This window comes from Zeugodacus cucurbitae, chromosome 5 (genome assembly GCF_028554725.1).
Source record: "Zeugodacus cucurbitae isolate PBARC_wt_2022May chromosome 5, idZeuCucr1.2, whole genome shotgun sequence".
In the NCBI taxonomy this organism is placed as follows: domain Eukaryota; kingdom Metazoa; phylum Arthropoda; class Insecta; order Diptera; family Tephritidae; genus Zeugodacus; species Zeugodacus cucurbitae.
Window position 1 is genome coordinate 9,216,323 of NC_071670.1, and position 17,077 is coordinate 9,233,399.

Below are 17,077 nucleotides of genomic sequence, written 5' to 3' on the forward strand. Positions count from 1 at the left end.
TTTATACATAGCCGCGATACATCGAAAGACAAAAAGGCGGAAGGGAGATATAATATTAACCAGACCCTCCTTTACCTCATCTCTTTATGCAGTTTCCAAAAAGTAATGGTTGATTGAAAATGGTTGAATGAATGGTTGTAGTAAATCAAGAATTTTTTATTAAATAGTTTTAATTAAATCTGGCAACTCTTTAAACCACTCAGGTCGAGTAACAAATAAATGGTTCTCTCTTTATAGTCAAGTATCTTTCTCCCATTAACTAATCTAAATAGATTATTGTTGAATGGTCTTGATTAATAATATGTTAAATAATTAGCTTAAAAAAAGGGTTGCCATCAGTGACTAAAAAAAATATCTTTTATGATTTCCGCCAGATTATGTGTAACGAATAAGAGTTATTTTCTATTGTAAACGCTCTACAATAATTTTACCTATTTGCCACATTAGATTAAACCAAGAAAAAATCTTCTTTATATTTATCACTTTTATTTTTCATACTCAAGTTTTAAACACTTAATGCACATATCGCCCAGCTTCTGACAACATTTTCTGTTCCACCCATGTATCATTTTCATCATCGTACACTTCCACAGTGTCCTTCAGTGCACCATCGCCATAGCCACCTATCGCCCATAGTGTCTGATTCATAGACAAACCACAAATGCTACCGCGTGCCACATTCAGGCAACATATATATAGAGAAACATTTTATAAGATTTTATAAGCTCTCATTGAACTCAGTAATCACAAAACTCACTGTCGTCCATTTATTAGCTGACAAACTGTAGCGTTCGACCGTTCTCATTGCGCCATTGAACCAACCGCCGATCGCATAAATATGCCCATTATGAACCGCCACCTAAATATACCCCGTTAAATATGTTAGACTCCTTCATAATTTTTGCACTCACTCCAGGCCAACCGCGTGCCTCATTCATTTCCGCACATTGTGTCCAACTATTTTTCTTTGGATCATAACGTTCCACAGAACGTAAATGCGCACGATTAAAGCCACCAATCACATAAAGTTTACCATCCAAGACTGCAGCACCCGCACCGGCGCGGTGTACGGACATACCAGCTATAGTCTGCCAACGTCCAGCTATCGTGTCGAACCTAGAAAGATGTGAGAACTGTAGTTGGTGCGTTGGATAAATTTGAGACGACTTAAGACCATCTAGCGGTCTTCATCCTTCCTCTATATCTCTTTTGGTCTAAGTCTCTTTCAAAACCACTTACCCTTCCACGGTGTTCAAAGCTTGGTATTTTTCATTCTGCCCTCCGCAGACATATATTTTACCATCCAAGCAAGCGACACTCATGTAAACCCGACGCTGTTCCATCGATGGCATTGGTTCCCAAATTTTTGTACTCAAATTATAGCGATTGACATGATTGCTCGGCTTGGTATTACGTTCTAAGCCGCCAATACAGATTATAATTGTACTACACAAAAGTTACTGCGCTCCAGTTTTATGTCGGTCCACTTCTGCCATTCATTAAGAGCTGTGCTATAACGGATAAGACATTTGTCCACGTACCTATGCTGTATTGGAAATATATATTATGTCTAAACTCTTCATAAGTCCCTGTTCACTCACATCTCCTCGGGTTTGTACGATGATCCAGTAGGTTTCATCTTCGGTTTGCAGCACTTTGCGCGCCTTCGTGTAGCGTAGTGTTATAGTACCACGTGCGCAAGGTCGGAGCAACCATTCTACAGCCTTGTTCACGAGTAGCTCACAGCCTGGTAGAATATTTATGTGAGAATATAAGAAATCGGCATCGAATTGTGTAAGTCGTAAACATGCAATCAAATCGGGTAAGTGACATCTTCGTGCCTCCTCGTCATATTTATACCAACGTCGGATGGCCCAAAAGATATCCGCCTCCGAGCTTACATTCAAATCATCATGTTCAACAATACGCTGCAAGTGTTCGACGCTAAAGTCCAAGAATTCTGGACTCTTACACACCTAAAACAGTACATGAGATGGAAGAGTGTAGAAATATTCTTCAAAGATTTGCTTTTAAATGTACTTACCTCCATGAAATTTCTAATTTCATACTCTGTAATACGTCGTCGTAAAATATTACACTGTTCCTCATTGTCTAATAGATCCGCTCTAGCCAAGGTGTAGTCTAAAGAATTAGTTCCTTCTTCTTGTAAACTTTCCTGTTGATTTGTAGTCGGAGATGTTTGAGGTCCTTCACAGTATATACCTGATGTTGCAGAGGTCGAGCAATCACTGGATGAGCTACTCATCGTTATTGGTGGGGCGTACGGAGTTAATAGTCGATCTTTTGAAGTACATCAAAGACTCCTGAGAAAATATACTAGTTTTTAAAGTATTTGATACATGGAATAGATGCGAGTTTAGCTCAAGAGCTGGTCTGCCAAACTTAAATCCAGAAATTATGGTAGTTCCTCAGGAAATTTCGAACTAAGTAAAACATAACTATTTTTAGATAAAAATCGACAGTTCCTGTTCGTAGAATCTTCAATTATCTACATAGTATAGCAGCGCAGTCTTTACTTATAAGCGTCTAAAGCTTTAGGGGATTTTTTCATGACCGGTTTTATTGTTTTTGCTTTTGCTGTTCTTGTTATAATTTACATCACAATGCGCTTGTACTGCAGTTGTTCAGTACTTTTTAATTAAATCGTGACAATAATAAATACTTACACTTCAAAGCGAACTTGACTTAACGGATTAACAGGCGAACTCTTACTGAGTAATATTGAGTATATTAATAGTATTGTTGACGAGCTGGTTAAGCATATATAAATTTGAGCTATTCTTGATAATTAGTAATGAGATCTCTTTTTAATTCCGGTAATAAAGGGTGTTTCATGCGGTGTTTAAGGTTATGGGTTATATTTTCATTTCTCAGTTGAATAAAAAAGGGAGTAAGCGGAAGGCTTGGAGTGTTATAGATCATATTATGTAGCAGATTTATATAAAATTACGTTGGATCACTGATCACTGAAGAGAACGATATTGTAAGGATAAACTTGGTCTATAATATTACTGTAATTTCTTACTCTAACATTATTTCCCGAGCTATCTCTAAATCTATATATTATTTTCTTTTATATTTATTGTGTATTAACCTGCACTTTAAAGAACCCCATCTATTACACTTTCATCTCTATCTTGCTTTTTCTCTCTCTCTTTTACTCTCTTTATATTTGAGTCTATTTTACTCTTTTCTCTCCTTGTTGTCTTGTTACTGTGTAACCATTCCAATCATTATCAGTCAGCTTTCTAACATCTTTAGGTGCTACTCAATAATATTATATTCAATAAGGCTTGAAAGCAGCAAAGCCATGTGCTTATCAAACTTAGTCTCTCATTTGTAGAAACTCTTCTGTACAGAAAAGTAATAAAACAACAACTTCTAATATGTGCGCTCGCATCCACCCATTTTCTTACTTACCTGCCTTTGGGAGTCTACCACTTTCTGGCGTCTCATAAATAAATATTTACATTTACTTGTTAGAGCTTCGACTTTGGCTCGAATAAATGCATTTATTGTGTTTTACATGTCCCATAAAGCATTGAGCGCATTTAAGCCATTAGCGTGTGTGTAACCAACCAGGCGAGACAGGTGAGTGAAAAGAAAATTTGGTTGGGAAATGATGAAAGCTCTGCTGGAACTTGAGTGCAAAAGAGGGAGTGGCTCCCATAAACGATTCGAGAGTAACTCTACTTGATGGATATCGTAGCTTTACAAGAACTTCGCAAGGTTAGGCAAGCGATCTCTGAGGTCTTCTGAATATCTAAAAGAATGCGCTATCGGGGGTTAATTTTTTACAGAAGTGCTCTCTTTTCCCCATATGTATCCGCTTGGATAATCTGCGGTCATAGTTTTTTAACAAGTCAATATTTTCTTCCTAACGCTAACATGTCTGCAATTCTCAACCGGTCAATAAAATATATTTTGGTTTAATAAAATGTTCTACAAGATATAGTTCGTCTTGTGATTTATTTTGTGGTTAAAGAAGACTTGGTTTTTAAGCAAAATCTCAAGCAGAGGTATATTCTGACCTGATAAAAGAAAATCTGAGTAACCAGTTTCCTACTGGCATCTTTTCTTAAGTTCAGCTACAACACCTTGCCACACTAGTCAAGGCATTTTCAACACCGGCGAAATTTTCCTATTCATTTGCTTTCAAGGCGTCTTCGCGCCTTCTCTTCTTGAGTATAAGTGTTTGGCTGAAGTTGGAAAGCGATTTTCTTGGTGCTTCATCTCTATTGTTTTTGTTTAGATTTTTTTCTTCTTTTTTTCGTTCTTTTGCTCAGTTAGGCCATCCAACGTTCAACGACATCACCATGAGGCAAACTTTATTTTTCACCTAACGCGATGATTCTTTAAAGTGCGCACTTTCTCTATGCATAAATTGAATTTATGAACAATAAATTATGCGCAAAAAAATGCTTTGGGCTTAAAACGAACTTTTGGCCGGGATTTTGTTGGCTTTCGAGTTGGCGTCGCACCGTCGATGGAGTGCATCGGTGTAGTGACGTAAGTTTTAATGGGCATCCAACATACACACATTCTTATGAATTTTCATTTATTTTAATGCACACGTGGCATTATTACATTTATTATAAAAGTCACTGCTTAGTGGCTGGAGGCATCTTTCTTTACAGATACATGCACTTACTTACATACTCATATATTCATAACCCCAAATAGTTTGGTTTTCAGGTAAATTTTTGATTTATCAGCGGTCGCATAATTAAGATTTATTAAGGCGTCTAGTAAGTGAGTAATATAGTGGGCATAATTGGAATAACTTTATAAGTAGAATAACGCTAACACACGTGCATACTGAAAATTCTTGAGTTTGAGTGATGATATTTGTGCAGACAGTTGGAAAATAGAGTTTTTAGCACACTTAGGCTAATTATTAGCATTGTACATATATTGTATTTGAAATGCCAGGTTGGCTTACTACTATTATCGCATTCTTTTCCAACGGCAATAAAGCAAATTTCATCCAAACATAACAGCAAATATGCAGTCCTACATTCCATATTAACATTCACATGTACATATATTTTAGTATTTATTTTATTCGTTTCGAAAATTCCAAAACGTTCCTTACTTACTTATTAGTGAAATTGGTTGGAAAATTTACGTTATTTTCCGGGAGTTAATTTCATAACGCATATTCTATGCTTTAGTTATGTTTAAGTCAAATAGAAATGAATTACATTGGTATAATTCGCGAAAAATTCAATAGTTCCTCTTTCATTCAGATATTCACAAAAAAAATATTAGACGTTATTGCTTCGTATTACTTTTCATACAAATAGTATGAATGACGATTTATTCAGAATGTTTCGAAAATTCCAAAATGTTCCACATGCACATTTATGAAGTTCTGAATAAGTTTTATAATTTTTTTGAATTTTAATCATAGTATTTCGAAAATTCCAAACGTTCCGCTATAGTCTTTTTTACTAGAATCTTAAATTTCTTTCGCTATTGACATACTGGCCATTGTAAACTTTATACAAATGTTATTTATTTATTTATTGTAAAAGTTAGGTGTTTCGAAAATTCCAAACGTTTCTCAACAAAAAAGTAGTAATAGGAATTATTAGAATGCCACATATATTTAACTTGAACTGAATTTTCTTTGGTCACTTCAATATTTGGAGTTATTTTCATTCAGATCTATCCACTCTCCCTTCTGTATAAAATATACCTTTACACCCTGCACTTCTTCATCTTTCCAATTAGCCAGCTAACGTTCATTCATCCATAGTCATTCTCAGCTCGCCAATTAATCTGTTTGTTGTACACACTGATTTTCTATATAAATCCACCGATCATTAACTAGTGTCAACACCGGTAACAACAAGTGACAAAACAGGTATTCAACAGAAGGCGTCAACAACATTTATATTATTAGTTGTTTGTCATCAGGCGTGGACATACCCACGCCCAACACTTAAGTGCCCGATAACTCTAGAGCCATCTGCTTATTTGTGAGTCTGTGTCCATCGCTTTGCACACTGGGTCGGGATGGATTTCCAGCCTCAGAGCTACAAAGTAATGTCGTGTAATCTGAGGCGATACATAAGAGATATTTAAGTTCATAACTAAGACCCCTGACTTTGAGCCATTATTCTAGTTTACGCAAAGATAATAGATTTGTTATGGTTTCGATCTAACCTGAAGCCAAGTACATCCTCTTTCGAATTGATCGCAAAGTAAAGAATCAGCTTTGATCTTAATAATAAGTTATGTTAACCCCTGAGTTCGTTGTACGAAAGATTCAGTTTCATGCTGGTTTGTCCTCGATTTAAATTCACATGGATCCATATACGATATATAGCCATAACACTCACTAATCCGATCTACAAGCCATAACACTCTTTCTTTTCGTCCATTTAATCAGTATATCTAAGAATCCCTGAGTTCATTTGATTATCGTGCTTGCGCCAACTAATCCACATTCCTTGTACCAATCCTATATGGAGAGACCTTTGGACTTCCAGTTTTGATTATTACGATGGAGTTTGTATCGAAAAGAAAAATTTTAGTTAACTTTTTAGACTTCGTTGTTAATGGTTTCCAGTGACTGTTTCGTCCGGAGCCGACTTATCCGGATCCACGGTATCAAATCCAAATGGACGTTATTTGAATTCCGTAGTCATATTGGAGACTATGTCCGCCCTGAAACTCCTGAAACTCAATACAAGACTCATTACTTTTGAGTTCGCCTTATTGTTGCTGGAGTATTTAATGTTGCCAAGATCATTCTGTTTAAAAATATTGGAATCCTGTTCGGAAGCGAGCTCGCTGTAATATTGCTTGAGGTGAGAACCACGAAACCATTGCACTTCTAGGATATTTCTTTTTCGTAAAACTTCCCGAGTTTCTCGAGACCGGCACACTGTGTTGTATCAACCCATACACCATCAACCGCATCGACAAAATACTTTTCTTTGTACTCATATAGCTGTAGAGAAAGCCTGCGACCCTTAGCACCAGTGTAGCATTACCTTATGCTGACTTGGCTTGGCTCGTCTATTGTCTCTTGATTAATCGACTTGTCGCCGCTAGTTGGCCACGGCTTTGTGTGATTACATACTTATACATATGTATATGCAAAGCAGTTTTCTTTTGCGCAATGAGTTCGCATTTGTTTCATTCACGCACATTCATCTGCACGGCTGACTCCCAACGCCATCACCCGAACGCTTCGCCGCCGCGCTCATTCGAGCGCAAATCACTGCAATTTGTGTTGCTATTGTTTCTAAGCCACTGTATGCAGATGACAGGTCAGGCAGCCAAGCCCTTTGTTGCGCAAATTGACACGCCTCGCGTTCTGCCACCGTCGGCGCCGCTGGCTTTGTCACCAGCCGTGTATCGCTTTCTAGCTCACAGCTTGTCTCGTCAACGTGCAATTATTTTCATTACTGACCGCATAATTTGCATATCAAAGTCATGTTAACATAACACCTAACGCCGGTATCCCTCGAGAGCTGTCGCCTTTCACCCGCTCATCGGTCGTTTGTAGTGTTTATCGCTTGGAAGCGTTTAATATTACAAAATTGATTTCGATAGTGGTTTAATGCACCGCATAAATGACGCACAGTTGTTCTCCAAACATAGTTCAATGACTAGCTTTCTGGATGTCTGCCTGGCTTAACGGCAGCTACTTGTTTACATAAATTTTGGTTTCGGTCCTAGTTGACCACACATTTACAGTACGCCAGCCGAGTTCAAGAGCTTTCGGTTACATTGATTGGGAGTGCAAGTTAATTAGAATATCATATTTTCGTTAGAGCTACTGTAAATCAGATATATAGATATATATATTTATATAAGTATTCTAGAGGACTTTATTCCGAATATTTGACTCAAATTGTGTGCTAACTTAATAAAATTAAATAAATTCATTAGAGATAAAGGAGCCCTTCCTTACTGGTTTGGTTACACCCGAACTTAGCCCTTCCTTATTGGTTGATATAAAATTTCCTAAATAATTTAGTTGTCTGCAAACAGATTTTTCTTTTCACTTTATTTAATATTGAAAAATATCACTTGTTCACTTTCAGCAAAACAAACACAAAAAGAAATAGACAAAAGCTTGACATCGAGGTCGTCAACTTTGCACTCCATCATTGAACACTATTGATTTCTCTGCGGACATGTCAGTCATGAACGAATAACTTAGAAAAATAAACCTGAAAGCTGCACAAGTGGCTAAATGGTGCACGAAATATCCCAAAGAGATGACATGAATGTGTGTTAGAAAAAAATCAAAAAGAACTTATATGCGAACTATATATTTAGTGTATATTATATGAAGAGCATGCAGCAACTGAGTGCGGTGAGTCAAAAATATATGTACATATTTATTTAGTTTTGTATTTGAAAATTTTTTATGAAGAATTTTCGCTGGTTCTTAGAGTTCGGACTATGTAGACATTGTCTGATTGGTCTATACAGCATTGCTATTATAAAATGTTTATTGCATGTTGAAATTGTCTGTAAGGAGGATATTTTGAACTCAACAATTCCTGGTAGAAACTGTAGGTTAAATACTCATCTTCGATTTTCACTTCAGTAGTCCAGAGAAACTATTTTATATTATAGATCTCATCTTAGCAGATATGTGATGGACCAAATAGGTTTTAGCATTAGGAAGGACAAAACTGTAATTCTCTATGTATTATTATCCGATTAAGAATCAGCCTCAATACCTATAAAGTTTATTCAGTACCTCGATGAATTCATTGAAATCAGTATCATCTAACCTAGTAAGTCTAGATACTCTGTACCTCGGGGAGCTCTATAAAATCAGTCTTAATACAAATACAAATTCAACCGAACCTAGAAAGAACGAAAAGTGAATATGATATGAACTTTAGGATCTGCCATTTATTTTAGATAATCACTGGAACTAATCTTGTTAAGGGTTTTGGATCAAAATTATTTCTATCTTAAAGCAACCTAAAACATATACTTAATCCACCCCGATGTCAACTGCTTCGACCTTAAAGACTTTAAAACACCTACCATAGGAATCCAAGGTGCCTTAGTAAGCTCATCTAAGCCAACGAGTAAAGTAAATGGAAAGTAAAAAACTTAAATAAACTAAATTAGTGAAGAAAAGAGAAAAACTGCAACAAATTGAAAACGAATAATAAAGAAAACAAGTTAGAGGAGTATGAAAAGATTGATTTGCATACAATGAATATGTTCATGAAATGAAGACCATAGCTTAGTTCGAAAGAATACCTGTTACTAACATACAAGCTTGGGCTTGCATACCGTTACATGTATATGCTTAAAAATATATCAATTTTTTTTCTCTGGTTCAAATTTCATTTCGCTATTTTGCTCATTTGCATTTTGCAATCTTGAGAGACTATGCAGTAAAATGCCCACTTCATAGTTAACTAACTAGTTGTGTGTAGTAAATGTGTGCAATATTCACGAAAAATTGTTATTTTTTCTCATTACATTTTTAAATCACTTTTATGACGAGCCTATGTATATCTGAACATCTGTTTTTTTGCTCAAAGGCTTTCAAAATGAAAGACGGACCTCATGCCTCTATCGCTCACTATCAAATTCATATTTCTTTATTGCTTGTGGCTCCTTTTTCGCCAGCTTATCAATAAGTTTCAATGAACTTGCCAAACCTGCGCAGGTATCCTTTCTGCATGTTTAGCATATTTACCGCATTCGTAGTCTATCAATTTATTTAAATTCATATTAGATTCTAAAATTGACTGTTGAATTATTCATGCAATGAGTTGTGGAAATAAATTTGAATGATGGTAGAAAAATTTTGGTGGGTAATTGGTGGTGAGCTACTGACGTTTTTCATAAATGCAATGCTAAGTGGACCGTTCATATATCCTGCCAACAGTAAATGATACAGAGAAGACATCTAAACTATGTTTTGTCTTGATATGTATGTAGATTGAATAGTCAAACTGTGAAGTAAATCACTTCAAAAATTTCTCGAGACTTCGAGCTTCTACGAATGGAAAAGTCGGAATTCGTCTAGCTGGGCGCATATCGCATATCGGATCTCGAAATTCTGATAGTACGCCTTTTATATATATACCCAGAGTCTTTTCTCGGCCTTTCTGAAATTAGTTCTACATTACAGAACATTTTCCTACAAGTTAATTTCAATGAAAGACATTTTATGTTCTTGAACCTTTAAATCACAACCTGTTGTCGTAATAACATGCATATTATGTAGAATTTTACATTCATTTTACGTAGATAATCAAGGAGGTTGTATACTTTCAATGATACGGTTCTTATTAAATAAGCTCCAAAATGAAGAAATGAATGGTCCCTGCCGAATACTTATAAATTTAAACCCAGAGCACCTTCATACAATATCTTAGTATGTTTGGTCTAATTGAACTTTCCCCAAGTGTTTTCATATAAGCTTCTTTTGGTCATTGTAATCTGGAATTTGGTATAATTCAAATGTCGACTGTCTATTTTCGAACTTCTTAATTTTATCACAAACGAGCCTTTTGTTCATTTTCTCCGCCTCGCCTTTTATATTCGGTATATTTCTATTAGGGTCTGGGTGCTGATTAATAGCATATACGGATATCTGAAATATTCGAAGAAATTTTTACATGATCAAGAGTTCAGGAAACAGCAACCTCTGTTGGCAAAGAAATGCTTGTATTAAAATGTTAAATCCGTGAAAAGAGAAGATACTCTTTATCATGTCAGAATTTTATCCGATGAACTGTCATTAGTCGCAGAGTTATTTTAAAATCATGTTTGGAAGCTATCTTCAATTAGACCGTGACCTAACATTGTTATTAGAGCTGGACTATTTAACGCTTGAAACCCGATTTTCAAGGTTTGAGCAATTAAAAGAGTATAACAAGGGATGAATTCGCTATAAGTTTCTTTTATAATACTTCAGTTACCATATCTAGTACCATAGATGACATTTTTTGTGAAAAAGTTCAGTTTACCCTAAGATTTTACCTATACCTTTTACTCTGTTACTCAGAGTAGTTCTTAAAGTTTTTCATCATATTTTGCCCCCCACTAACAATACGAAAACCAGTATGACCTTCAAAAAATTTCTAGGTTCCCCTATAGTTCGATACTTGCCAAACCAACTGCCACCAAAACTTTTTCGCTGCTTTACATTGCGAACCCAAAAACTGCCAGTACAACTAACTACCGATCTGCCCACTATTCTACCATTTAGTATATCCAACAACTGTCCGCCATTTCTAAACCGCAAAAACATTTAGCAGACAAACTACGCCATCGGTTTCGGCAAATCTTGTTAACCACCATTTTTTGTTGCTGCGTTCAGTGGCAAAGCTACTCACTCTTGTACTTACTTTCTCGTTCGGTGAAAACTTTTACTTTTTGCTGAAACAATCCTGACTCCACAAGTAAAGCCAACTTGATAACTTGCATTCGGCACGGTACTACTTGGCAGCGCACATATCGGCAAGTGAGTACGTACGTACCATACTTAAGTTGCACGCGCTGTGGACTCATCCATTCTGGAAGTTGCAATACATTGCCGCACATCGTTCAAGACTCGTTGGTTGTAAAGTTTCGCCGAAAATCGTACACCGTAGACTCATTACTCACGCTTGTTTGAGGCTGTACTTATGCACATGTGTATTTTTGATTGTGTGTTGGTGTAGTATTCTCTGTAATATGAGGAACCCATATGTGCCAGGGATTGATGTGTAACGGCATTTTTGGTGTTGCCATATCTGTTGAAAGAAATGTGACAATGACCTCAAGACCTCGAGCTTTATTTCTATAGATCCTAATAAATAATGTTGCATTTGAGCTAACAGTTACTCTGTGTGAAGTCAAAGTCGATGCAATAGCATTATAAGTCTGCTGAATTATCTTCTGGATTGCAACTAATGAGCTATTCAAAGAAGGATCCTATTTTGATCTATGTTAAAAATTTGTTAGACCACAAATCTTCATTTTTTATGTTCTTTCCAAAGCGTAATGGTCGTAATTGGTGGTTCGAGTTTCAAAAGTAAATTCGTTCTTGAGCATGGAAAGACCTCATCACTTTCACATCGAATGCCTGTCTGTGATGCGAAACCATCCAGTCGTTACCTTATTCCTTCCTATCTTATTAAGATAGTTTTTACAATTTACAATTCAAGGTCTGTTAATAGATTGATCTACTTTTGTAGTCCAGAATACACTTGATAATTTTTCTGTCCGTTCAAATGTTCAAATATTGACCATGAAAGCTCATTTTAGTTAAGAAATTAGAGTGGGTAGACTCTATCCATAGAAAATACTCTAGAGCAAAGTCTCGCTAATTATGTCCAAGATATTTTTGAAGGCTCGCCTTCAAAGTGAAGGTCACAAAAATCCATTTTTCTTACCCGGATTCGTAAAAGGATCAATAGGTATAAGATAAAAAATGGAGTTTCGGAATATTTAGTGGATTTTCATTAAGGTCTGAAAGTAGTGATCGATATAGTGTAGGATTTATTTCCAAGAGGGGCTATGGGTCAAATAACCTTGTTAATGCTCGATACGGTAGGGTATTAGCTCAATTAGATCCTACAGGATTCCTGCATGAGCTAGATCTGAAAGTTACTCAATCAGTTAAGATCGAACCATTCTCTTATATGGATCCCAAAGCTGGCAGGTCAGTTTGGAAAAAATATAATTAAGTACTCTGAGTTCAGATTCGGTGGAATCGGTGTAGAAGTTGAAGACAGTGCCATTCCTCTGTTACGGCACATGATTGGTGTGTCTTCCTAATGTGTATACAACGCGTCTTGGAATAATATTCCTTATGTAGGAGTCAAGGAAAAATGTTAATAAAATGTCCTCGCATTTGGGTATGGTAACACCGCCCTTCCCTCTACAGTGTATTGCTCTTGCCAAGAACACTGAAAATTCGAACACTTAAATACACAGACAGTACAACAACAACAAAGCCTCATATTTATTATATTGCAAGTATGTGTGTAATATTGTGTGTGATTGGCTGTAACACATTACTCATACGCCCAGCTGTACCCGAATGCGTTCGATCCGATTAAAACTTTCTGCTGTTGGCTGCTCAAATAAACAACATGTCGCTGAAACAACAACAGCAGCAGCATCTCTTGAAGCAACAGCAATAAGAGAAATATTATGAAAATTAGGGCATACAAACTCGTATAGGAAAAACAAGGGCAACTACAGCGAAGAACAGAAAATATTGCGAAGGTTTTATAAAAAAATGAAAAAAAGTAGTGCCTAAAGAAAAACAAAGATGGCAATTACAGCTTAAATGGCTAAAGTTTTCTCACACAAGTCTGCCGCTCTGCGGTCTGGCGTAAAGTGGATAAGTGAATTTAAGTGAACGATTTTTTTGGCAAACGAAAGTATGGATATTGTCTGCCTTTGAAAACGGAACTAATTTAATATTATTTGAAGCTGTTAATTTGAATTTAGTTAATTAAAGCTCAACTTTTACTCAAAATGGAAAGAGACGTAATTTAATAGGTAATAAAAAGGGCTTATATATATATATAGATATAAACAATAATTTGTAGAAGTTATGGTTTAAATTTGTTGTAGGAGAAACCTCGATGACTTCAGCATGAGCCCCAATTATCACAGACTGAAGACTTTGAACTATCATGTTTGTGAAAGTCAAATTCCTCCTCCTAAAAGCTGGTCGTATAAACTTTTATTTAATATTATAGCTAAGAATAAATATTTTGTTAATCAAATGAACTCTGTTAGCCATTTTCCCAAAATTTTATCAGCTGACCTGATAAAACAGGACATGGTATGAATGGTATGCTGGCCAGTTTAAACCGAGCTGAGATCATTGAAATTCAAATATCTACTCTATCTACGATTCGCCCTCTTAATCAGTTAATTTCTTTTTCTCTCAATCCTTTTAACTCTCTGTCTTCCTAACTTTGAATATCTGGCAGAAACGAAATTAGCTCAATTATCCCATTACTACTCGCTCACACTACTCAGTCAAATTCTTTAACTTTATTGGAGCGTTTGCCTAGTTTTCAACATCATAAATTTTTTGTGCGTATTTTAATTAGACCTTAAGAAAGTTTTTAATTCTGCGGTCAAGCCGTTGAGTGGTATTCCTTTAAGCATATTGTGCTGGAGCTTAGCGCGGTCAAATTTGTATATTGGCTCCGAACGCATAAATAAATAATACACAACAACTGGCTGACCTTTTAATAGTAAAGTCGTCAACTCAGTTACGGCTTTTCTTTGGTGAAATGAAAAATTTCCGAGACTTTAGTAGGCAAATAATCAAAATCACTTAATGAAAGACATAAATATACAAAAGACATAAATATACAACAATAAAACCAACAAACATACACACTCTACTTTTACAGTTATTCCAGCAGAGTGATTGAAAGTTGAGTTTAAGTTGAAGTTTTAGGCCAGAAAGGTTGAACGTGTGCCTTATGGTCCAACGCGTAATTTTGCCCATTTTAAGTGTCCAAATGAGAATCGTAAAATCTAATGAGAACTATAATAATTAAATTTGCGTAATGCTTTGTGGTGCGTCTTGGGAACTTTAATAAAACGGGAGCCAAAGGAAATGGACAGCAATTCATTTCAATACACTTTATGTCGGCTTTGGAAATTGAATTTAATTTGAGTGCCGTAAGTTATATTTGAAAGCTTTTTTAAAATTGAAGCTTTCAAGTTTTGTGGTGTGCTTTAATAAAGCTTTGTTGGAAGTACGATGAAATGAGTATATATTTTTGGAGATAATAAAAAAAGACAGTGAAAAGTAAGCTTAAGTTTAAAAGCTTGTAAAAAGCTCTCAAAGAGAGGCAGAGTTATTAATTGCAAGATGCTTGTGAAGCGGTTAATCAATAGTCGTAATAAATACCAGAAATTATATAACGAGATATAACTCTGAACTTTAAAAGCTTTTAAAAAGCTCTCTGTCAAAACTTTCATTAAAAAGTTACTAAGTGTAATGGTATCTATATTTTGTTCCATTACAAAAAATTATAGAACGATGAATAAATCTGTACTTTAAAAGCTTTTAAAAAGCTCTATCTCAAGATTTTCACTGAGAAATTATTAATTGTACATTATGTTCGAACAAGTTGATCAATAACCATCTTTTTTAACCAAAAGTAATCAGAGCAGAGGAAATCCAAAGTTTAAAAGCTTTTAAAAAGCTCTTAGGGAAATTAAAAGTTATTAGTTACAGATTATGAGATTACAGAGTTATATCATTCAAGGGTGGCCTGCAGTCTCTATGAAAGTGTTTTGACAGGTTTATATGGGCTTATTGAAGATATTCGAGTCTCTAATTCCAAGAGGCCATAAAATAAGACAGGGAACTATATTTCGAAAGCAGAGTCGCCTATTTTCTCTATATAAATTTAATCGACGGATTTCAAAAAGTAGTAAATGTCCTTTATGGTCGCCCCATATCATGTAGGACCTGGTATGGAACGAGATTAGAGACTGAAAGTGCTCGGAGAATGAAGTACGGATTAAGTTGGGATAAAGAGCTTCAACGAGAGTGTGAACTTCTACAAGAGTGAAGCTAAAGATCGGTATTAGGCGCAATAGTTTATTTGATATATGATGTAATACAATAATGGGCCGTTAAGGTCAATAACCAAAAAGCCGAAATAAGTTCTGAAGTGAGGACAACAGATTTCTTCTCACAACAACTCCTTAAACGGGAAATATTTAATTTTACAAAATTCATTTAATCAAAGTGTCAGTACATCCGAACAACATTTCTGAAATAACACAAAATCTCAACAAAGCTTAAAGCACAACAAGCTAATTACGTAAACAGCAGAAATGTTACAAGTATCTTGAACGTATGTTGCCTATGAGCTCACATGTACTTATGTAGACATTGAAATGCATGCATACATACTTTCATAAACATTAAGCTTGGCAACAAGCCGCATACGCTTCGGTTACAATGTAACATTTCAGTCAAGTCAACAGTGAAATAAGCAAAGGGATTTTTGAACAATATTAGACAAGAGTTTCAATTGGTCAAAATTCATGTAAACAAGCGTTTATATGCAGACTTAAGTCAAGGCTGTGTTACACGAACAGTTGTGAACATATGTGGAACAGAATGGATACTCTGTAGGAAACGCTTTTCTAAAACAAAGAATATTGATTTAGAACAATCCGCAGAGTAAGGATATTCTCGAATTCATAGAAGACCGGAATTGATGGCAAAAAAAAAAATAAGAAGTTGCACTGGAGTTCCATGAAGTCGAAGGTTTATTGGACTTACTTAAGATAATCAAATGAAGGTTATTAAATATTATTCGAAGTCATAGACAGTAGATAATCATATCCAGAATGTATAGCCACCGAGCGACTATTGAAACAGGTGAATGACCTTAAGGATTATAAGAGTCAAAGCAGCCGACAGGCGACTAAGGATCAATAGAGATATGTGAGTTGGGTTACATAAGGTATAGGATGGAATTAAGGATTGGATGTATTAAATTTTAAAACTTAGGAAACCCAAGAGTGAGTCGGCCACTATCCAGATACTATGTAGGCCTGAAATCTTCGGATATCAGGAACTTCATCAATATCTACCTTCATCTTTCTTTTAGATAAACAACTTATACTTAGTTTAATATGGAAGAATTTTTTGGGTTTCAAATATCAGAGCTTTGGGAGAAATTTAATTGAACGAAAAAGAGTTTAAGGAATGTCACTGATCGGATGTAATGAATGATGAACTCAAGACTGTAGCTCGTTTTTTTAGAGATCTCAAAGTGGAGTATGATAAATCTGCGATCTGAAAGACCAGATCTCCTTAGAAGACATCGAAGAGTTGTGTTTCCTATATCTTAGCTTTGAGTCTTCTATAAAATATAATATGTCGTTGATTTCCTATTGGGTATGTCCTTAACAAATCCCACCATATGGACTCACGTCCACTCGCTCAACACATCTAAGCATAAACAGTTACATGACATACAATGTTGCAATTGCGATTTAAAAACAGGAAAATTAAAATGGCAAAACGTTTAGTGTAGTATTTTGGACTGTTGATAGAAGCTGC

The 17,077-nt window shown here is 35.6% G+C and overlaps 1 protein-coding gene and 1 pseudogene across 1 annotated transcript; both read right to left on the minus strand.

Annotated features, from left to right (window-relative positions):
- Positions 1–718: 718 nt before the first annotated feature.
- LOC128922234 (influenza virus NS1A-binding protein homolog A-like) lies at positions 719–1,076 on the minus strand. Its single transcript, XM_054232048.1, has 2 exons — positions 912–1,076; positions 719–859 (listed from the first exon to the last, which is right to left on the minus strand). The coding sequence occupies exons 1-2, from the start codon at positions 1,074–1,076 to the stop codon at positions 719–721; spliced, it is 306 nt and encodes a 101-aa protein (XP_054088023.1).
- A 24-nt stretch (positions 1,077–1,100) lies between these two features.
- On the minus strand, positions 1,101–2,505 carry LOC128922220 (kelch-like protein 17; annotated as a pseudogene).
- Positions 2,506–17,077: the final 14,572 nt, after the last annotated feature.